Here is a 22,272-nt window from a genome sequence, read left to right on the forward strand (position 1 = left end):
AGGAAGATCTTGGCCTCCCTGCAGCGGGAGCGAACCGGGCGGGTTGGTCTGTGCCCCGAATAAAGAGCTGCATATCTGCCTCTGCCGTTCCTTCTGGGCGGAGTTTGCTCTCACCAGGGTAAAGGCCTGGAGAGAACAAGGAAACCATAGCAAATTTAAGGAAGGAGCTCTTAAGGCTTGCATACAAAGAGAAGAGAAAGTAACTAAAGAGAGCGATTAATTGCGTTAAGTATTTATGTTAAGAGTGATGCAGCCTTCCGAGGGGAGAGGCGAGCAATGACCGAAGGTGTGAGTGCGTGTGAGGAAGGCGGGCAGGAGAGGGCACACGTGGCCCTGACAGGGAGGCACAGCAGCGAGAGAAAGACGCCCTAGAGCGGAGCTCCTGGGTGCACTCGGGAGTCGTGGTAGGCGCTTCCGTCACCTCGGCCGCTGGACGCCTGGTGGCCGCGGAAGGTGGGCGGCCCTCCAGCCTGACTGCGAGGCTGCTTCTGTGCAGTTGGAGTATCGCAGGACCCAGAAACACATCCAAATATGGACGTGTTTACATGGGAAGGCCAGTGTGTTTAAAATGTTATTCAAGTCTCCAAGGATGGGAATTATTTCTGGAGAATTATATTTGCTGGTGGGAGCTATTTTAAATAGTTTCATGCATTTCCCCCTGTAATTCATTAAAGTTTTCCCTTTTCTTTTCCTTTTGGCTTTTAAAAATATCGACTAGCTTTGCAAAAAGGTATTTCTTATTCTAGGACCGACCAAATAAAGATTAAACGAGTGATGGGAAAATGTAATTGGAGCCCAGAATGGGGCGTCGCGGCAGGAGCGGCGCTCACCGCCCGTCCCTGGGAACCTTCCCTGAGCGCGGTGGGGCAGCACCAGGGGACGTCCCCACTGGCTTCTGTCGTCGTGGTGAGCGGGTGGTAGAGCAGCACCTGCTCAGAGCCAAACTGCGTGAGCAGCGAGTTTGCGTCGGTTCATGAGCAGGGGTTTGTGTCCAAGGACACAGAGCCATTGTTCTGATACAGGAGTGGCTGTTTTCATAAAGGCTATTGACTGGCATGACAATTGCGCATAAGTGATCAGCCATTGATATAAATGGTGGAAATTAACTTTTATACAACCAAATGAGGTTTTTGTTATTTCTTCTTGTTTAATTATCTAGAATCCATAAGAAGAAATGTTGATCCTTCCCCGGTGGCCTGTGCAGCTTAATTATCATTTCACACATATGCAGAGGCAATAAAGGGCTCTCCGTGGCACTTTCTTGTCCCAAAGCCTAGGACTGTCCCTCAACTCTCCTCGGCCCTTGGCCAGCCTGTGACAGAGGGCCGGGGATGGCCCGCGTCCTCCCAGAGAGCAGTCTGTGAGCGCAGGACCCAAGAGAGCGGGGTGCTTGTCTTTTCTGCACCCCGAGCTCTGGAAGCCGAGCACAGCCCTGAGCTGCCGCCCCGGGACAGGCAGAGGCCCAGACGGCAGTGACCTTGCAGCAGGCGACGCACTCTGCCCTGCGCAGTGAAGGAAAAGTTTTGAAATGCAGATAAACCTGGAATAAGTGAGCCTGTCCATGACACTGGAGGGAGAGGGGACAGGCACTCACATCCCAGGCCATAAAGAGGGACAGTAAGTGTCACCTAGATGTCAGGAGGGCCCAGAATGAGGAGACTGAGGCCCCAGAGGCTTCTTAAAGGGCCCGCTCTGGGTAGGCGACCCACCTCTCGCTGCCCCTCCGGTCAGTGAGTGCAGACTGCCTGAGAAGTTGGCTCTGTCGGGCCTGGGGGCGCGGACTCGGGTGCGCTGGAGAAGGAAGCCCCCTCCCTGGCTCTGAGGCCATGAGGTTTGGGGACACAGGCACGGTCGCTCCGCCCCCTGTGGGACTGTGCGAGTGAGCGTCCTCTTCCCAGCGGTCCCGTCACCGCTTGTTCCTCTTCATGTGTGACCCTCCGTTTCTAGTTGTGTCCTATGATGGAAACCCTGGCTCGCGTCTCTCGGCCGTGTGTCAGCTCGCTGCCAGCGTTCCAGGTGCTGCCGCCACCACCATGTCTCTGGTCACAGAACTCACAACCTGGGTGTTGGCTTCTCCCCACACTCTGCCTCTTGGCCGCATGTAGCATGTACTGTAGGAACTTCATATATGTTGTGGGAACAGTTGATAGGTCTTTATTTTAAGTCTTTCTAGACTAGTCAGGTTGCTTACAGATTAAGCTTACCCAGAAACATATCTAAACTTTAAGTAAACCTATATTTAAAGGCTGAGAACTTAAAATTTTCTCCTGATTTTGTCCTGAAAACCCATTTGGCATATTTGCTGCCCCTAAGGAGAAGAACAACCTGACGTCCTTGGCACAGGCCTTTGGTGTCCGCCTAGAGCAGTCGGGTGTGCCGTGCCTGTCATTAGCACCGTATGTTATGGGGTTGAAAATACTTGATTCAGCCAGAGTGTATTCAAAGTGAAGTTACTAAATTTTTGTGAAAAGCTATTGCCACATACTATTTAAATTGACTGAGACTCCAGGTAAATGATTTTTTAAACATAATGTGATTCTTTGTAAGAAGTATATACAGACCAACACACAGTATGGAGGGAGCTTCCCATGTGGGCCCTCCCGGTGGGCGGGCAGCCGTGTGTCGGGCTGGGAGGCCCCTCCCTTCCCCGGGACAAAGCGCTGGGGAGAGGCTTCCGTCCGAACTTCTTCACCTCGTAAGCTGAAGAGAGGTGCTCAGACCTTGTAAACTGTTTTTCTTTCAGGACAGAGGCAGTGAGACAACTTAAGAATGAGATCAGGGTTTTCAAGGAGGAGAAATGCGGATGGGGACCAACTTCAGACTTAAACTGGCCGTATCTATCTAAATTTTAGCATAAATGCCAATGTACCTTAGATGAACATCAAGCAGTATACCAGAATTTGTTAGGATTTTTAAAATTCCATTTCACGTCAGAAAGAGCGACTCATTCAGGAATCGGTGAGATGGAGACACGGGATGAAAGTGTGTGTTTTTCCTCCCACCAGGTTTCTGTGACGGTGAGCATGACGGACGAGGGGAAGGTAGGGATGTATCTGCCTCCGTGCGCCTGGGCCCCTTCATACTCGCGTTTCAGAACTTTCCAGAATGCCAACAACTGCCCGCTGGTTTAGTTTTCTGAGACTCTTGGTAACATTAGGGCTGCCCAGGACCATGGCCACGAGAAAGGAAATGGGCAGTTGGGTTACAGAGGTCCCTCATCCCCTGAGTCCCACGGTCCCAGAGTCCCAGGGTTGTGCAGGGAAGCAAAAGTTGTCATCGCATAAAACTATTAATGAACTGTTCACGTAAACTCTGAGTTATTCCAATGTCCCTCCCTCCAGAGCTGCCTGTCTTTGCCCATTTAGAAAGTTTTGGGTTTTTTAAAAATATTTATTTATTTATTTATTTTTACAGAGAGGGAAAGGGAGGAAGAAAGGGAGGGAGGGAAACATCCATGTGTGGTTGCCTCTCATGTGTCCCCTCACTGGGGACCTGGCCTGCAGCCCAGGCATGTGCCCTGACTGGGAATCGAACCGGCGACCCTTTGGTTTGCAGGCTGGAACTCAATCCACTGAGCCACACCAGCCAGGGCCCATTTAGGAAGTTTTGAGTCAGTGATTGACAGATGCAAATAAGCAATGGGAAGAGAATGTAAATTGATGGCAAGACGCAATTGCAGATGTTGCAGAAGATGCCGAGTTTTAAAGCGATGAACATGACTTTGGAGATCCACTGAAGTGACGCACAAAGCCACAGACAAATAAGAATCTGATGCAGTTCTCTTGTTCACTCAGCACCAGGCAGTGTTTTCTGCTCCCTAAATCTTATTTATTTATGTATTTATTTATTTTTAGAGAGGGAAGGGAGGGAGATAGAGAGAGAGAGAAACATCAATGTGTGGTTGCTGGGGGTTATGGCCTGCAACCCAGGCATGTGCCCTGGCTGGGAATCGAACCTGAGACACTTTGGTTCCCAGCCCGCGCTCAATCCACTGAGCTACGCCAGCCAGGGCTACTCCCTAAATCTTAATAATATGAAATTTGGTTTTTACAGTCTGGAAGTGAAGGGCTCAGTTAGGTTTGTGTGTTGCTGAGGTAAGCGCCTTGCCCCAGAGGCACAGGCCTCTGGCCTCAGCCTACATGTCCTCTGGGGCAGGGATAAGCAATTTGCTTCGAGCTTCCTCGCATTCCCCCAGTGAGCTCTCTCAGGAATTCCCAGTCAGCCTCGGAGAATAGAAGGGACTAAAAACAATGAACTTCTCTAAGGAAGCAATCTTCTCCAAGGCCTTGGCGTCTGCCCCAGCCTTATTCCTGCGACCAAGCTCTTAGGAGAAGTAGCCTTGAGTCCCGAAGCCACCTCGCTCAGTCCTTGAAACTTTTCCGGTCATCCATCAGTGCCTTAAAGAGCAGTTGTTTGTTCTCCAGAGGCTCGTGGTCTGGCCTCACGCAGGGTCCCGAGCCTGCCGCTCCTGCCCTCCAGGCGGAGAGTCGGCCGTGGAGCCGCGTGCACCTGGCACCGCCCTCAGGTCTCCCCAGCAAGCCAAGAGAAGGAAACCAAACAAGGATGTTGGCAACATCAGTTCTTCAGAGTAGCTGGACTGTCACCGTTGAGAGAGGGCCCCGGAGCGTGGGCGAAGCCTGGCGGGTGGCGGGGGAGGGCAGCTGCCAGCACCCAGGGGAGGGGTGCGCTGTGAGGTCGCTGCGCAGCTCCGGCCGTCCGTCAGGGACGTGGGGCCTCCCTTGCCCTCAGCCCCTTCCAGCCGTCCACCGGTGCGGGCCTGTCCTGAGTTTTACATTTATAAGTTAAGCTTATTTTAGAATTTTCCTTCCCACTTTGCAAACCTTTTTCTCATGATTTCCTCTGAAATTGTGGTCCCCATTTTAAGTGACTTCTTTCTGGGGTCCGTTACCCTTGGGTGCCTGTGTGGGGCTACAGCATTCAGTCATGACGGTCAAGCCAGAGCTCCCGTGGTGGCCAAAACCTAGCTGCGTGCGTGGCTCTGAGCCAGTGTCTCCCACGGCGAACCCCCTTCCCGGCAGCAGGCCCCTGAACTCCTGAGGGCTGGTCCTTGTCTTCTGGTCTTTCTCCGAGAACAGCACTGCGTACTTGGGAAAGAAATCATCTTTTGACGAAGATATTCGGTTTGGCCCAAGGAGGGCCGGCTGCCGTCTAATGCAACGACTGTGCTTCCTCCCCCTCTCCTTCCAGGGGCCCCTTTCCCAGGCCCGGGCCAGGGCCTGCTGAGAGAAGAGAACCTGCTGGCCGTCCCCAAGCCACTGCCCAAGCAGCTGTGGGAGACCAAGGAGGTGGGTGAACTGGACTCGGCCGTGTTCATTGTCCGGAATATTTGCACCTCAGAGGTCATCATAAGATCCCGCAGGGGGGAAAATGAGGAATTGGGGGGAAAGTGAGAGAGGATTGTCTGGGGTCAGAGATAGGAAGGATACGCTAGAGAGTGGTGGTTCAAATAAAAATCGCCACATTTGGTTGATGAGTTAGCAAAGTGATTTGCATATGAACTGACTCATTCAGAAAAACCTATCCTTGTCCTCCGTCCCCCATTCATATTACTGAGAGCGCTGAGCCCTGGTTACCAGCCACAGGCAGACTTTTCTGTTTTGTAGCCAATACCGCCTGCCAGTCACCAGCATCTGTCCAGAATTGCCGGTTCACCAGATACTCCTTTTTAATTTTATTTATTTATTTATTTATTTATTTATTTATTTATTTCTAGAGCAGGGAAGGGAGGGAGAGAGAGGGAGTGAAACATCAGTGTGTGGTTGCCTCTCACACGCCCCCAACTGGAGACCTGGCCTGCAACCCAGGCGTGTGCCCTGACAGAGAATCCAACCGGCCACCTTTTGGTTCACGGACTGGCGCTCAGTCCACTGAGCCACACCAGCCAGGGCGAGGTACCCCTTTTTAAATCCAGGACATTTGACCCAGGTCTTCAGGGAGTGAGTAAACAAGGCATGCGTTTCATGATCTCTACGAGCCTTTGAGCATTTGTGCCTGCACGTGTGCTGGTGAGCCCCCACGCTCCCGCTCCCACGGGGCAGAGGCAGGTCCCGGGGTCCTTGCCCGGCCCCCCGCCCCACAGGAAAGCTGGGCGGCTCTGAAAGGAACGGTCGCCGCAGCCCTCGGGGAGCATGCACGTGCTCGTGTTGCCTCTGTGCCTCGCCGCCCCGCCCGCCCGTTTCCGCTCCCTGTCCGCCTTCTCCTGCCACGCCACAGGGACCCCCTTCCGCATCCGAGTGGGCTTGGGAGGTCTTCTGTGAAAGCAAGATGTGCTCGGTGTGCCGTCGTTTGGGGGAAGAGAGATATGATTAAAGTTCATGCCCTTGACTGTGGGATAAGCAGCCCCCCTCAGTTTTTCGGCCGTGGAGACACAGTCACCTTGGAGGCTTTCTCAGAGGGCGGCCGCGTCTTCTCCAGCAGGGGGGGCCGCGGCACCCACTCTCCTCTGGGCCCAGGGCCTCTCCCTTCATTCTGAAGGGTGTGCAGCCCCCCCCCGTCAGTCATGTCCGGGAGGAGACTCATGCCCGCGGCTCATCCACGTTTTCCCACATCCCCGTGTGTCTGAGCCCCTTTTGCTGGCCGCTCCCGCAGTGAACACGCCAACCCAGGCCCTGCCCCGCACCCCACCTGGCCTCAGCGTATTTTCTGGTTGAAATATTTTTTTTCTTCTGATATTAATTTCTTCTTTTGCATCCTGTTTTATTTTTTGTATTCTTCTTTTCCTTTTGGGCCAATCGGTAAAGGAATGTTTATTTAAATGTAAAACATTGGCCTTTTTGAAGGAAATAATGTTCATCTAGAAGATAAGCTGATAAAGCATCGCATTAAGAAAACTTATTAATGTTGTCCCTGGAAAAGTCTCCTGCAAACGGAAAGGGCTGCCGGGGGAGGGTGCTGCTCCCTGGCTGTCGCACTGACTGGAGCCCCGAGATACCTGCACAGACACTTTTAAAACCTTGAGTTTGGCTGTACAGTGAGTGACCCCGGCTTCGTGTCTCTCCCCAGCTCCAGTCCCTGTCCGGGCGCCCTCGGTCCTGTGATGTTCCAGGTGGCAAGTAAGTAACGCTCTTTCTGTGCGTGGCTCAGGGCCTGAACCGAAGGTCTTCCCGAAAGGAAGGGCTCACTGCCTCCTCACAGAACTCTGGGAAACCTCGCTTGTTCTGTGTACGTTGCAAGTCAACTGAATTTTTATAAGAACAACAGCTTTCTTTGGGTACTCATATTGCATTTATTTAAAGTAATTATGTTACATGACTGCAATAACAAATAAAACTGCCATAAATACATGTGAGAATACCACAGCTGATGTCGGTAAACACACATGTGGAGCAGGAGCCTGCAGACGCTGGGAGAGGCCTACCCGCCTCCTGCTGCAGGGACCCGGCCCCTCGGGGCCATGGGGGTCTGTTAGGCTTCTGCAGAGGTACCTGGTGTCACGGGACCGTGCACGTAAAAGGGGTAAGTGGTGTGTGGCGTGCGTTTTACCATCAATTTAAAAATCAGTGGAAGATAAATAAATAGGAAAATTTATGATATAAAAAGTTTCTATGGAACCGTTCATGAATGTATGAGTTTAGGAGTGTAGAATTTCACTCCCTAAAAGAACTGAGACACCTCACAAGAATACGCATGGTACAGAAAGGTCCAGGGAGAAGTTCGTGAGGCAGCTGGAGCCGGGGAGGACCAGGGAGACGACAGAGGCCGTGAAGCCTGCACGGACAGGTGCCAGGGGGCGCCCACCAGTGAGGTCAGTTAGACATACGGACAGGCGGTCGCCGGGGGAGGACGCGCTCCACAGGTCTTCGCAGAGAGGACCGACCCCTGGCACTTGGTGCCAGTGTCCCGAGAGAGCACCGAGGGGCCGCACGAGGCTGCGCCGTGGCCTGGGGTCAGACCAGCTCAGAAGCAGCCAGTCTCCCCCGGGCCAGAGTAGTGCGGCGTGAAAATGGGACCCTCGCCCGATCCGGCAGAGTTCGAGCACCCACGCTCGGGGGGCAGGAGCTGAACGCGGTCTCCGTCAGGCAGGCCTTCGATGATCTGTCCTCCAGCAGCGCTTTCCCTGCGGTTGGAGGAGCACCGAGTTCAGGGCTCTCCCCTGCGGCGCAGACTTCTCTGTGGCTGGTCACATCTGAACCCGCAGGCAGTGTCATTGATAGCCCCCTGAGCTGGGATGAGGGTTGTGGACCCTCTCTTCAGACAGTCGCAGGCCTGCCAGGACTCACAGCTGGACAGTGGTACGGTAGTATTTAGTCTTGAGTCCACCTTCCTGCTGTCCACCCCTGGGCTGGCACCCGCCCCCCCTTCACTGTTCCAGTCGAGCTGTCCTCAAGAAACACCCCTGTGACGTGTCTTTCTGTATGACAGAAACCCGGTGTCTAAAACAGAATTCGTCACGCTACCCATACCACTCAGCCTTATCCCCCGTCTGCTCTTACTCCACAGGGTCCCGTCTCAGTGGGTGGCTCCGTCAGGCCCCCCCACCCCGCCCCGGCAGACAGTCAGGGATCACTCCTGAGTACTCCCTTGAGTACCTCTCGAACCCATGCCTCTCACCGTCACCATGCTCCAGTTACATCTTGTCTGGTTGGTCAGCAGCATCGTGACTCCCCTCTCTGCCCCCGGCCCGCACGGCCCCCGCCTGCAGGCCAGCCGTCCTGAGAAGGAGTGAGCGTCTTTGCGCTCAGCTCTCCACCGGCTTCCTGCCGTCAGCACGTCAGTTCCAGCCCCATCTGCTCTCTGCCTGCGCCTCCAGGGCCCTCTCCCTTCACCACCCACCTCTCTTAAACCTGACCTTCCTGCAGTGTCTAAGCTCCTAGGGCACACTGTGGTGTCACACTCTTCTGCTTTGCCCAAGCTCTGCCTGCTGTGATTTTCCTGCATAAATCATCCGAATTCTTTAGCCTCCCAACTCAACTCAGGTGGAACTCCAGGTAGCCCCTCCGGCCTGCCAGGTACCGTCTCCACGCAGAGACTGCCAGGCCGTGGCAGCGCACTGCCCAGTTGTGTTATATGGCAAGGTATTTCCATTTGGCGCTGTCTCCCGGCTTTGTCCGAGCCTCTCGAGGCCCCAGTGTCCGTGGCTGGTTCCTAGGAGGTGGCCTGCTGATGGTGCTCTGTTGAACGAAGTGTCCTCCATCGAATTCATTCCCCTCCGCCTCTTCCTGGACCACAGTGGTAGTTTCCGGCTGGCCCTCCCTGCTCTCTTTCTGCTCCCCTAAGCCGTCCTCCACACCGCCACGGAAAAGCCGCATCTTGGAAGGTGTCTGGTTGATAGAGAGATACTTTACTTTAACTTTTTTTTCTTATAGGAGTGATAATTTAGAAATCCAGCAAACAGATTATACATCAGTGCCTCACTTGTTACATGGTGCCTTCTGATTTTTAAAGTACTTTTGCATTAGTGTTCTCATCTGGTCTTGGAAAATAGTCCCCTAAAGTGGGCATGGTTGGCATCCTCAGTCCAACCTAACAGGTGGGGAGTGGCACCTCAGAGAGGTGAGGCCGGAAAGCGAGTTCTCAGGACAAGGAGAGGCAGAGCTTGTGTGAGGACCGGGAGCTTCGACAGCCACTGCTTTCATCTGGCAAGGAAACATCTCAGATACGTCCTACTCCCCAAGGCCTGGTGGTTCTAGAAAGTAATACTTATCTTGTCTTTTTCAGCGCTTTCCCACACAACAGTCAAAACATAGGCCTCACGCCCTTCCTGGGGACCCTGAACACCGGAGGGTCGCTGCCGGATCTGACCAACCTCCACTACTCGGGGCCCCAGCCGGCCTCCCTGGACGCCGGCGACCACCTCTTCGGGAGCATGAGCATGGGGAACAGCGTGGGCAACCTCCCTGCTGCTATGACTCACCTGGGCATAAGACACCCTTCTGGTAAGTGTCCCCGCCCGTGTCTGCTGGTGGCCTCATGGTAGGTGTGGTCCCTAGCCAGGCGGCCTGTTGGTGGGTCATGGAGGAAGAGTGACTGCATCCGAGTTAGATAACACAACATACCTGTTCTCGTAGCTCTTGGCTCTGCTAAACCTGCTTTTTCATCACCTTTCTCAGCCCGAGTGTCCCAGGGACCTGGAGAGTAAGACTTGAGTTGAGAGTCAGGAAGTCAGTGTCCGCTCTGCTCCGCGCTGGCCGAGCCGTGCTGGTGGTCTTCTCCGTGTGCGAGGGTGTTTAACCATCACGGCTGTCTCCCTAGATCCCTCCGGTTGCCCACTGGGTTTCAAAAGGGAGCATTTTGAATTTTAGAACACTTACAGTGACTACAATGACAGTATTTAAACTTAATAGATATGTGTGTTAAGTAGAAATTGACCACAGTTCAGAATGATTGGCCGCACTTTTCAGAAGCGATGTGGCATGTAGCTGTATGAGATGCTGCCCATCCTGTGACCTGGGTGTTCCTGTGTGAGTGTGAGCATGTCCAGCTCAGACCCCGGGTGACTACGTTTGCTGGAACCCTGGCACATGCTCCTGTCAGTGTGGGGGGCAGGCGTCACTCCTGCCCCTCCCCGCAGGGGCACGCTACGGCCCCGCGGTCGCGGTCCTGCGCCTTGCGCGGTGGACCTCCGGAAGGTCCTCGGCGGTGGTCTGCCTGTGGGGAAGGTGCTTGCTGGCTTCCGCCTGGGCTCGCCGTGACTTGTCTCCGCACGTCGGAGCTCACCACTCCGATGGCAGGGGCCCCTTCAGGGTGGTTGCCTGCAAGGCTCTCTGATGCTTTGCAGCAGAAATTTAGGTCTCAAGAGTCGATTTCAGCGATCACCTTTATTTTTGGCTCTTGCCGTCATTTTTCATTCTGCTGCTTTACTTATGTGACTCCGGTCAAGTCTGTGTGACCAGAGACATTCAAGGCCCCATAAGTCCCGTAAGTCCAGTGGCATCGGCACGTAGCTCCCCTGGGTCTCGGGGAAGCTGGCCCTCTCCAGTACAGCCTCCAGCGTGTGCTTTAGCTGCAGACCCTGAGTGTAATCATTGGCTGTCATTTTCCTCAGACAAGCATTATTTGCTCCAGAACATGTCAGAACCAGTGTCAAGTTTTTCTGATTCCTGTGCGTGGGGCTTAAAATGCACGGTACACACAGTTGTCTCGGTGAAAAGACACGGAAGTGGCAGAGGGCTCGGGCAGGGTGCCTGGGCCCGAGGCATTCTGGGGCTCTGAACGGAGTTGGGCGCACGGCCCCGGGTTGTCGCCCAGGGCTGGAGGGCAGCACACTGCCCACGGGCCTCTGTTACCCCTGCTCACCAGGCCCTGCCCTCCCAGCGTCCTGTACGCGGCACCCTCCTCTCCAGAAAACCGGTCTCCTCTCAAGGGTGCCTTTTTCTCACCATTGGTCTGTGTGGTACACGTCCAGTAGGGGTTTCCCAGGAGCTCCTTCACATACAGAGTCATCGTCTGCCAGAGGAAGCTGAGTGTTCTTTAATCTTTGGAAAACAAATGATTTGGTCTGAAATCAGGATCAGTAACTTGCGGACTTGCTGTCTTCCAGGTCTCCAGAGTTCCCGGAGCAACCCCTCCATCCAGGCCACGCTCAATAAGACAGCGCTTTCCTCGTCCATGAACAGCCACCCGCAGACATCTGCTCCCAGCGCCTCTGCTCTGCAGCCTTCGCTTCGTCTCTTTTCCCTCAGCAACCCGTCTCTCCCCACCACCAACCTGAGTGTCCCCCCCGCTCGGCGCCGACAGCCGCCCGTCAGCCCTCTCACTCTCTCTCCTGGCCCGGAAGCACATCAGGGTTTTGGCAGACAGCTCTCTTCGACCAGCCCACTGAACCCATACCCAGCCTCGCAGGTAAAAATCACTACAGTGGGACAGACTGGAGAATTTAGGACTTGTTTTCCTTCTCTGTCTGAGTTCGGGTTGGGTACATGGCACCAAGCGCGTCATCCGTAAGGTGGCTTGCTTGAGGAGTCAGAGCGTGGAAGTGTGGCTGGCCCGGAGTGCACTGATGGCTTTCTGAGAGCGGCCTTGTGCTGACGGTGCCTCAGCAGACACCGGACAGCTTGCAGTCACTGGAACGCTCTAAGTCGGGGTTCGGGCCAAGGGCAAGGGGTGGAGGACGCCGTCCAGATGTGTCTACCTTAGCCACGGGAAACAGGCTGGGATTTTAAAATCGGTACGGAAAATCAAGAATTGGCCCTACAAGTAATTTAAACCATGAGGAAAAGCTGCAGAAGACATTTAATGTATTCCTGAAGCTTGATATGAGACCTCTTCCCTAACTATGACCAAAGATTCGGGAAACAGTGCTTTTATTGTTCATGAAATAATAGGTATAACGAGTATTGTATCACTATGAAAGAACCAAAAAAGGTTGAGAGAGAGGCTGAAGTCCCAGTGCTCTTACAGAAGGAAGCTCGGGCTGAAACATCACATTTTGACTTGCTGACTTTGTTTTTATTCTAAGCTGTTAGGGTGTTTCTCCTTGCCAAAGTCATCAATGAATGTATTTTTAATCTGTTGGTCACTCCCTGGATACAGTATGACATCGTTCACTAGCCACTTCTCCGGAAGCGAGGAATGACTTAGCGAGGGGGGTGGGCGGAGCACAATGGAGGGCTGGCAGCTCCAGTTATGAAGTCATTCTCTACCAATGACTGGCTTCGGGATCCTGATTATATGAGTAATGCTTTTCGGGAGGGGTAAGAGTGTATTTCGTAATTGTTTTTTTAATGGTCATTTTTATGATATTAATTTTATTTTGCAAAATTATATGAGACTTGGCCATCGTGGCTCAGTAGATTGGAGTGTCATCCCGTAGACTTAAAGTTCTTGGGTTCGATTCCCAGTCAGCGCACAGACCCTGGTTGTGGGTTTGATCCCTGGTCAGGGCACATATGAGAAGGCAACAAATTGATGTTTCTCTCTCACATCGATGTTTTTCTCTCTCCCCCCCACCTTTCTGTTTCTCTAAATGCAGTGAAAAAATGTCCTTGAGTGAGGATAAAAACAATTATTTGATCCCTGGCTGGCGTAGCTCAGTGGATTGAGCGCGGGCTGGGAACCAAAGTGTCCCAGGTTTGATTCCCAGCCAGGGCACATGCCTGGGTTGCAGGCCATAACCCCCAGCAACCGCACATTGATGTTTCTCTCTCTCTCTCTCCCTTCCCTCTCTAAAAATAAGTAAATAAAATCTTTAAAAAAAAACAATTATTTGATAAGTTTTTAAAAAATATTTTATTTATTTATTTTTAGAGAGGGAAGGGAGGGAAATAGAGAGAAACATCAATGTGCAGTTGCTGGGGGTTATGGCCTGCAACCCAGGCATGTGCCCTGTCTGGGAATTGAACCTGGGACACTTTGGTTCCCAGCCTGCACTCAATCCACTGAGCTACACCAGCCAGGTAATTATTTGATAAGTTAAAAAAAAATATGTTACTTGGGCTTCCTAGATACACTTTAGGGAGACTGTAGATAGAGAACATCCTCTTTCAGGTGTTTCCATTTTTTAATTCGCTTTCTATTTAGATTTAAAAAAAAAAGCCATGTGCATGCTAATAGTTAAAGAAGTCAAATAGTTCTAAAGGACTTGTTCCAAAGTTCGAGGTGTTTCCCCTCCCATTCATATCTCTCACTCCCTGGAGGTGACTGCTTGCAACCATCTTAGCTAATCGCTGTGGCATAATCATGCTACTTTCCTGCTTGTTTCGTTCTACATTTTCAGTGTGAGGTTTTTCCTAATGACATCCTACCATGGAAGATTAGTGTTTTGTCTCTTCCGGCTCCCCAGTGCTCCCGACACACGCATCCATATTTCCTCCTCCGCCTCCTCATTCTCCACAATGTGATTTATTACGGTTTTGTTTAGAATAGTACTCAGTGTCCAACGTTTTCACAGCTAGAATAATGTAGTCAGAGTTTAACCATAAAGTGTACTGTGAACTAACAAAAGGAACATTTTTTCTCCTTCTCGGAGTTAATAAATGTCTTACTTTGTTGGTCTGGTTTTCTACTTCTGTTTACGAATTCAATCCCAACCCCTCAGAATTGAGGGGTCTTCTCTCAGTACAGCTAACGTGGCCAGATTCAAATGTGTCTTTATTCTACCCAGCATTTCATTAATAATTGGCTGAACAGAGAATACTAAATTCGAAATAACTTTTTCTTGAAATGTTGACATTATTAATCCATTGCCCTCTTAGTTTCTAGAGCTGCTATTGAGAAATTCAATTTCATCCTGATTCTTTTTTTTAAATTTTTTAAAACTTTTTAAAAGAGTTTATTTATTTATTATTTTTTTAGAGGGAAGGGGAGAGAGAGAGAGAGAGATATCAATGTGTGGTTGCTGGGGGTTATGGCCTGCAACCCAGGCATGTGTCCTGACTGGGAATCGAACCTGCGATGCCTGGTTCGCAGCCCGCGCTCAATCCACTGAGCTACACCAGCCAGTGCTCATCCTGATTCTTAATACTATGAATGAAATCTTTTCTTTTCTTTCCCCTTCTGGAAGTTTATAGGATCTTCGCTCTGTCCCCAGTTTTTTGAAACTTCAGGATAACGTGGCTTGACATGAGTCTGGGTATTCGGTGGCTTTCTTCAATCTGAAAATTCATATCCTTCATTTCTGGGAAGTTTTTTCTTTAATCATTTCTGTGACGCTTTCTTTTCCTGAGCGCCGAGTTGGGAAAGAAAGGCGGAGTGCTCAAGTTCCCCCGACAGCTGGCATGGCCAGCAGCGCGCCCGGTCTGGAGACCCCCGCTGCCCTCTCTCTGGAACAAACCCTCCAGGCTCCCGCAGGCCAGGGCCCGGGAGCCTAACTGCCTCTCACCTACACTTCGGCAAGACCCTCCCGGCCTCAGCTCTGTCTTCTGCCTTCGGGACCCTGTGACGGAAAGCAGACCGGGCCTTGGTCTGCCCGCTGCCAGCTTAGCACTTGGCCTTCTCGGCCCGGCCGCGCCAGGCGCTGCTTGTCCATCTGCTTTTCGTTTTCCAGATTCTGTTGCCATTTGCTTCTCTCCTATTCTTTTTGTCCTTGTGTTGTTTACCGTTTTGTTCTTATTGTTTTAGAGTTGTTTATGAATGTTTACTGTTGCTTAGTGTTGTTGTAGTGTTTTCAGTAGAATTTTGGGAGACCGTAGAGCGGAATGCTTTTTTCAGTCTTCCATCTTTAACCAGAAATTATATCTTTAGAAATAAAAAAATAAAAAAACATGGTTTTTACTTACAAATCTGAGAGGAAACTGCTACATTGGCTGGGGGGTTTTGTTTTGTTTTGTTTTGTTCTTTAGGACAATAGAAATTGTCATGGAATGGGAAACGCTTTGGGGGAAGGGGAGATTTGAGATGTGCTTTGAAGAGGCAGAAATAAACAGGCTTCTCAGAGCACAGCGTAGAACGCCTTGGTGAAGACGACCTCCTCATCTCAAAGGACCTACTACCAGAAACTCAGAAGCTGAGCTAATTAGTGACTCTGGTTTTCAGATGGTGTCCTCGGATCGAAGCCCACTTTCCTTCCTGCCAATGGAAGCGCAAACTCAAAGGCCCCCGCCGCCCCCTTACCCCACGCCCCAGCCGCTGCCCCAGCCCCTCCTGCAGCAGCCCTGCATCCAAGAGCCCCCTGCTCAGCAGCCACAGGCGGTCTCCGCACTGCCGCAGCCGGACTTCCAGCTCCTCCCGGACCAGGTGCGTCCCAGCAGGAGCGGTGGTGTGGAGGGGGTGCCTGCTGTGCCGTGAGTTCCAAACTAAACCATCCCCTCCTTATTCCCCGAAGGGCTCCGCTTTGACCAACTTCTTCCCAGATGTGAGCTTTGACCAGCAGTCCTTGAGACCGGGCCCAGCCTTCACTCAGCAGGTGAGTGACCGCCCCGGAGCGCCCGCCCCTCTCAGAGCAGGAGCCGGTCGGTATGTGGGGCCCGCAGCCCGCAGACCAGGCACTGTCCTGCTCTGACTTCAGACGTGCCTGGTGGCCAGGAGAAGCTGCAGTCTCCCCCAGCCCTGACGTGCCGGTGCTGGCCGCCTTCGTGTCTGGCCTCAGGGACTGTTTGGACAAGGGGCGGGAGCCTCCTGAGGACACGCTGGTCGCTGAGCTACAGAACTGTTCGCACGGGCAGGGCCGCAGCAGCCGACTCAGCCGTCCTGTGCAGGAGGCTGGGCCACGGGCAGGGCCTGAGCCCGCAGGCCCGGCTGCGGTGCCCCGCGCGGGAGCCGCCTCGCAGGAGGGCTTGGTCGTGGTGGGCAGGGCCCTTCCCTAAGATATTTTCACTCCGCCATTTCCTTTTGCTTTTTAATTTTTCTATGACACTGACCATTTTTAATATCTGTCAACTTTAGAACGTTTAGTAAGCATGACTGGGTTCTGGGATGGATTCAGGACAGGAGGAGCACTTTCCAGAACTTAAGAACAGGGACATAAATAAAGACCTGTCTCCCGAGGAGGCCACGGGGAAGCCTCAGGGTGAGAACCGGCAGTCCTGCCTCCCCGGTGTCTGGAGAGGCCGGCGTAGTCTCGGTGAGGCAGCGTCTCCCAGAAAAATGACGGAAACACCTGCCGCTGAGAGGTTTTTAAAAGCAGTTTGGGACATTAGTTTCCAGAAAGGCACCCACCGTAGGGTCAGTTGTTGTCCGTCTTCCGAGAGGCTTTCTCACAGACCGGGGGCTTGCCCGAGGCTCCCCCTCTGCGCATGAGAAAAAGGGGCTCCACTTTCTCATTTTTCTGGAAACCGAAGAAAAGAGCCTCTGGCTGCATCATTCCTTTGGTCCTCCTTGGGGAGCTGTGACAGGGTTCCCCCAGGTGGCAGTTTTCACGGGCCTCAGTGTGACTGAGGAGCAGCAGCAGGCCTGAGACCTGAAGGACACGGAAGCCACAGCCCTGAGTGTCTCCTCGGGTGGCCCCGTGGGCCGGGCGGCGTGTGAGCGGGGCCTCCGCGTCCATGCCAGCGTCCGCCTGCCCGGGAAGCATTTCCTGCAGAGTAGGTTCCCGCGACCGCGCAGCACTCCGGGGTGCTGCAAGAAGGGGCTGGAAGATGTTTTCCGTCTGGGCCGGCTTTGGGGGCCCGTGGCATTACCCCCCTCGGAAGCAGAGCTTGTTCCTCACAACGTAACCTTCGGTGTCCCCAGGTGCCCCTGGTGCAGCCAGGCCCCCAGGAACCACAGGATGCATTTCATCCGAGACCAAACCTGTATTCCAACTGCGGGAATTTCCCGAGCAATGCCTTGACAGGTGAGTGTGAGCCAGCCCTCCGCTTCTTCACTGTGGCTCTTCTGCTGTGTTCTCACAGATTCCACTGTAAGATAGTTTGAACAGCAGCGTTAGATAAAGCGAAAAATGGAAGTTCCCCAGCTCAGCTTTTCCTTTTCAAGCTGCAAACATCCAGCCCAGAGACTTTGAGGCAGTGAGTGTTTTCTGAAGGGCTTACTTTTAAGTGATTGATTGGCAGTGGCTCCAGTGGAGAAAGCCTGCGAAAGCTGGGAGTTGTGGGGCTGACCGGGAGGGACACAGATGCCAGAGCAGGGCTGTGGGCCCGGGAGGGGTTGGGACACCGTGATCACTGTCTTGGCCGGCGCTCGGGGACATCGTCAGCTGTGCTGTTAGCCTGCGGCCCTCACGCCTCCTAATCTGCCCTGTTGTCCGCTTCTTCTAGAAGACTCCAATTCCAGCCTCTTCAAAGACCTCAGCGGTGCACTGGCGGCCATGCCAGAGGTCAGTCTGGGTGTGGACACTGACACTCCATTTGCATTGGAAGAAGATCTCCAGATTGAACCCCTGAGCCTGGACGGACTCAACATGCTAAGTGACCCCAGCATGGGCCTGCTTGACCCCACTATTGAAGAGACATTTCGAGCTGACCGGCTGTGAACAGAACAGAACAGAACAAGAGAACTTACATCTGAAACAGCTAAAATAAAACGGAATATAGTGGAGCCAAATACACCCCTGGGCTTTAGTTATCTCGGGCTTCTGACGTGGAAAGAACCCATTCTACGGCCCCTGGCTTTCTGCCGAGGTCCGTTCTCATATACCGCGGCGTATTCCAGATCACAGAGCTCTGCACGGCCTCTCAGGCCGCGGTGCCCGTCAGGTGGCCGCAGGCGGGCCGACTCGGAGCTTCCGGAGGGGTGGTGATTGCAGTCACCATCACATCTTTTGGTGGGCTGTCTAGTCGGTCAGCGTGTGAAAGCAGCGAAGACCGCGGACCGGAGGGCCCAGCAGCACTGCGCGGTGCTCGGAACCACTGATCCCCCTCGACGCTGAAGATGGGGCCCGGCTGCCGTGGGTGGCAGCTGGGGCCGCGGGCCTTCCGGAGCCGGCTCAGTGTTGAGCAACGGTACCACAGCACCACGGGCCTTCTCTGCCCTCGCTGTCACAGCTGGGCACCTGCCAGCTCCCGGCAGGGGGCTCGGGGCAGCCCGGAGAGCCGCTGCGCCCTTGCCCTCAGATGCCTTAATTCTAATATGAAGAAGAATTTGCACCACGAGTCCCAGAACAGACTTGTGTTAAGCAAGCTGAGCAGTAATTTGTTTTCTTCCCAATTGCAATCTCTTTTCTGCTGCTTCGGTTCACCTTTTCCTATGGACCAGGGGGAAAGGAAGACTATTGTGTTCAGTCACTGAAGGAGAGTCCCCTGCTAATGGATGAGCCTGGAGAGAAAGAACAGTGCTTCTTGGGGGCCGTGGAAGCAAGAGGGGGGCCTGAGGGCATCTCGCAGACGTACCGCATTCTGCAGATGCGCTCTGGGCCGCCCCAGACGGGCACAGGCCTCCTTCCGGACAACCCCCTGGAGGGGCCGGCTGGAGGTTTGGCTGGGAGCCGAGCAGCGGCAGAGCGAAGCTCTCTCTGCGGAACGGGAGTGTCAGCCCTCCTGGACCCAAGCCCCTCGAGGGCAGGCAGGGACTGTGCCTTACTCATCGTCGAATCCCTACTACCAACAAGTGCCTGGCACTGAACGGGTGCTCTGTCACAGCATGTCGAATGCGTGAACGAATGTACGCGTGGATGGACACGTGAGCGAATGCGTGGAGGGTGCGTGAATGCGCGATCTGCCTGCTGCGAGGCGGTCTGATCTTCAGCTCTCCCTGCTCCTTGCCAAATCTCCCCCGAGCTGTGGCTTCCAGACACTCGTGCCTGTGGTTAAGTCGAGCATGCACTTTAATACGCTTTTAACACTAGGTGACCAAACCCGCCGTCAGACTTAGGTGGGCACCTACCTGTCCCCCTTGGGCTGCGCTCCACCGCAGGTAGGTGTGCACCGTCTCCTGAGGGCGTTCGGCCTGGCTGAGTGAGCTGAGGCCTCCCAGGTGCCTCAGGGGTCCTGGCAGGCCCCACCTCAAAGTGCTTCCCTCTCAGACCCATAATTTTGCTCTAAATTGCTTTAAAATAGACATTCATTCTTTGAGGTTGAAGAAATTCTGTAGTAAAAAGAAGGCCTGAGTCATGAAATTATCATTAGTTATTAATATCTTAGCACAGAATAGGATTACCATATTTCCACCACTGCCTGCCCCCTCTAACTTAGGCTAGGCCACCCCCTGACCAGAGAGGCCTGACGGGTGGATTCGAAGGGGGCGGAGGGGGCGGGCACTGCTGAGCACCCCTGGGGAGGGGTCTAGGCAGAATTCGGGCACGGCAGACTAGGTGGGGAGGACAGGGCCACTGAAGGAGAGGTGAGAGGCCCCGGAACCTTTGCCTAGACAGCCACTGGCCTTCCAGGAGATACCAGGAGTGTCCCTGCCTGAGGGTCGCTAGGCTGCTCCCAGCCCAGAGCATCAGGGCCGAGCCACGCAGGTCTGAACCCGACACTTGCGCACCTCATGGCGGGAGGACTCTGTCCTGGACGGTGCCCTGGACTGCTGGCCTCTCCTGCGCAGGTCCCATTCCTCTTCAGCCTGCTGGGGGCTTGCCTGCCCTCCTTCCTCTCCGACAGCCCTGATGGGGTACCACTCTATCTCTCACTGGAACTCGAGGCTTCCCAGTTCACGTCAGCCCCAGCCCCCACTGCTGAATCAGGAAACCAAACCCTTGCTAAGTGCTGGCCCAGGCAGGGAACGCTGGCCTGCGCTCCCAGCTTTATTCCAGCCGAACTTTCATATCCCTTTGTACTCCACGCCTCAGAAGGGTGTGGGGAGCGCTCTGTTAAAGCGAAGGGCCTTTCCTTCTAGCGGTACGCAGCACCCCGCTGTGCCAAAGGAAGCCGACTGCCTCCTGCCTTTCCCATGTCCAAGGCCCCCGACTTCTGGTGGGGCCTTTCAGACCGGGAGTGGTGCTGATGTTAGAAGAGGTTTTCATGAGGAGCGGAGCTCCCAGCATAACTCACAGTGCCTTACGCACACGGTCGCTGGGGCGGGCGTCCCGGCCCGCTCTGCCTGCAGGGCAGCCCCACCTCACCGACCTCCAGGACGGCTGTGCTGCCCGGGGCCTCGCTCCAGGCGGCTCCTGGCCTGGGGCCTCCCCGGAACAGTGACCTGTTTGGGGAAGTATAAGAATGACAGTGAGGTTTAGCACTGGATTCAATGTATCCTTAGGTCCATCAGTCCGATCTTTTCCTGTGAAAAGGTCTTGGGCATTGCACAACCCACTTTGCCTACCTGGTGTCCAGGGCAGGTGGCTGCCGTGACCGTCGGCAGGTAAGTCTGCACTCACAGGTGCCTTTAAAACAAACCAAGTGTGAGCCTCAGCACCTGAAGTGGCTGCATATTAAATGTTTTGCAATATTTAGAGTTGTTACAAGAAATCAACGGCTGTACTACTCATTTACTAGCGGTTAAACAGCATAGAACTAAAGCCTGTCTGTGTTTCCAGTCTTTTCTTTCTCTACGGTTGTGGTTTTTAGAACTTAAGGTGTTAGGGGAAAATTTTCTTGATCGTGTCAAGATGAACCTAAATTCTCCTTTGTCCCGTTTCCTGTCTCCTAAGTCTACTGTACATTATTACCTGAGCTGAACAGTGTGTATTCCAGCCTGTTTGCATATCTGAGGACGTTTCCCGCTCCGACTCTCGCCGGCTCTTAGGGTTGATGCACAGACGGTCCCGAGCGAGTCCGCACTGCTCGTGACGGAACCTTCGCAGCAGCTAATCAGCCAGTGTCCTAGTTCCCAGGCCCCTTGTTAAACAATATTTAAGGATTGGAATTTGTATAAAGTAGCTTCCGAGTTTTATAATGCATCATGTTACATCTTTCGTAATTAAAAGCACAATGAGGTTGTATCTGCATTTGGTGTTCTCCTTCAGCCTCTCCTCGGACGAGATGAACTGGGGGACAGCCTTTCTCTCTCGCCCCCCCCCCCGTGCAGCTCTGCCTGCAGTGAGGGGTTTCTGGTCCTTGGCTGGGCGGGCCCTGCCGGGACCTGCGGGTCATGCGTGCACTCCAGGCGGAAGCTCGGAAAGGGCTAAGGCTCGGGGCTCCTCTGAAGCTGGGAGCACCAAGGGCAGAGGGCGTCCTGGCTGCGCCTCCGTGTTCTGCTCCCTCTGCCGCACCCCTGCAGACCCGCTCCTGCCTCCTCTGACACCCCTCCCCTGTGGGGGTTCAGGTCAGGCCACAGACCCTCCAGACCCTCCGGGTCCTGCGCCTGCCTGCCTTTAGCCCCGCCCCCCTCCCCTGCCCCGAGTCCCAGCAGGGCTCACAGCCCGGCCCATCCAACAGCCAGTGTCCTCAGAGACCCGCTTGTCAGCCATGCCCAGAAGTTGTCATGCAGGTGACTCTTCTGAAATCTTACTCAGAAATCCCGGCTCTGACTCCAGGTTCCTGAGCCTTCGTTTCTGTTTTGGTCCCCAAGTGCCCTGTCCTTTGATGCCACTGGGAACCTGTCCCTTGTCCCTTCTTCTCTCTGCCTGTCCACCCTCTCCCAGCTTCCCTCCCTTCCCAGGCCTAGTCCCCTGGGTCAGTGGCCTTTATGCCCCCCTCCCCAGCCCTCCCCCTGCCTGGCTCTTGGCCACCCCCTGTCTGGAGCCCCACTCAGCCCTCTCCTGCCCCTGGGTGCACCTGGACCTGCCCTGAAGGCCCTCACTTGTCCTCCGGGCATGGGGGTGGGGCACAGCTCCCTCAGGGTCGGTTACAATCAGTGTCATTATCCCTTGAACACGCTTGAGTGCGTTCTCTTCAGAGACAGGATGCACAAATCTATAGAAACACTAAACTTGTGCAATGCGTGCTTTGAAGCACCTGGTCTTAGTAGGGGAGGAATATCCTGCCTCGGTCTTGTTTAGGTCCTGTCTGCTCAATGAGCGCTGCACCTTCTGCAAGTACGGACCTCAGGGTCCTGTCTGCTCAGTGAGTGCTGCACCTTCTGCAAGTACGGACCTCAGGGTTCTGCAGTAAGCCGGCTATT

The 22,272-nt window shown here is 53.8% G+C and overlaps 1 protein-coding gene across 4 annotated transcripts in view; it reads left to right on the forward strand.

Annotated features, from left to right (window-relative positions):
* CRTC3 (CREB regulated transcription coactivator 3) overlaps window positions 1–21,157 on the forward strand; it is a 74,644-nt gene extending 53,487 nt beyond the window's left edge. For 2 of the 4 annotated variants that reach the window (XM_028502215.2, XM_036012339.1), the window contains 9 exons: window positions 3,006–3,041; window positions 5,209–5,306; window positions 7,024–7,073; window positions 9,679–9,896; window positions 11,501–11,802; window positions 15,433–15,633; window positions 15,722–15,802; window positions 17,068–17,170; window positions 17,592–21,157. In XM_028502215.2, the coding sequence (XP_028358016.1) occupies window positions 3,006–3,041; window positions 5,209–5,306; window positions 7,024–7,073; window positions 9,679–9,896; window positions 11,501–11,802; window positions 15,433–15,633; window positions 15,722–15,802; window positions 17,068–17,170; window positions 17,592–17,806 (1,304 nt within the window). In that variant the 3' untranslated portion in view covers window positions 17,807–21,157. The remainder of the gene's footprint in view (window positions 1–3,005; window positions 3,042–5,208; window positions 5,307–7,023; window positions 7,074–9,678; window positions 9,897–11,500; window positions 11,803–15,432; window positions 15,634–15,721; window positions 15,803–17,067; window positions 17,171–17,591) is intronic. The other 2 variants (XM_028502216.2, XM_036012338.1) reach the window with 2 other exon arrangements.
* Window positions 21,158–22,272: the final 1,115 nt, after the last annotated feature.

This window comes from Phyllostomus discolor, chromosome 12, assembly GCF_004126475.2.
Source record: "Phyllostomus discolor isolate MPI-MPIP mPhyDis1 chromosome 12, mPhyDis1.pri.v3, whole genome shotgun sequence".
Taxonomy (NCBI): Eukaryota; Metazoa; Chordata; class Mammalia; order Chiroptera; family Phyllostomidae; genus Phyllostomus; species Phyllostomus discolor.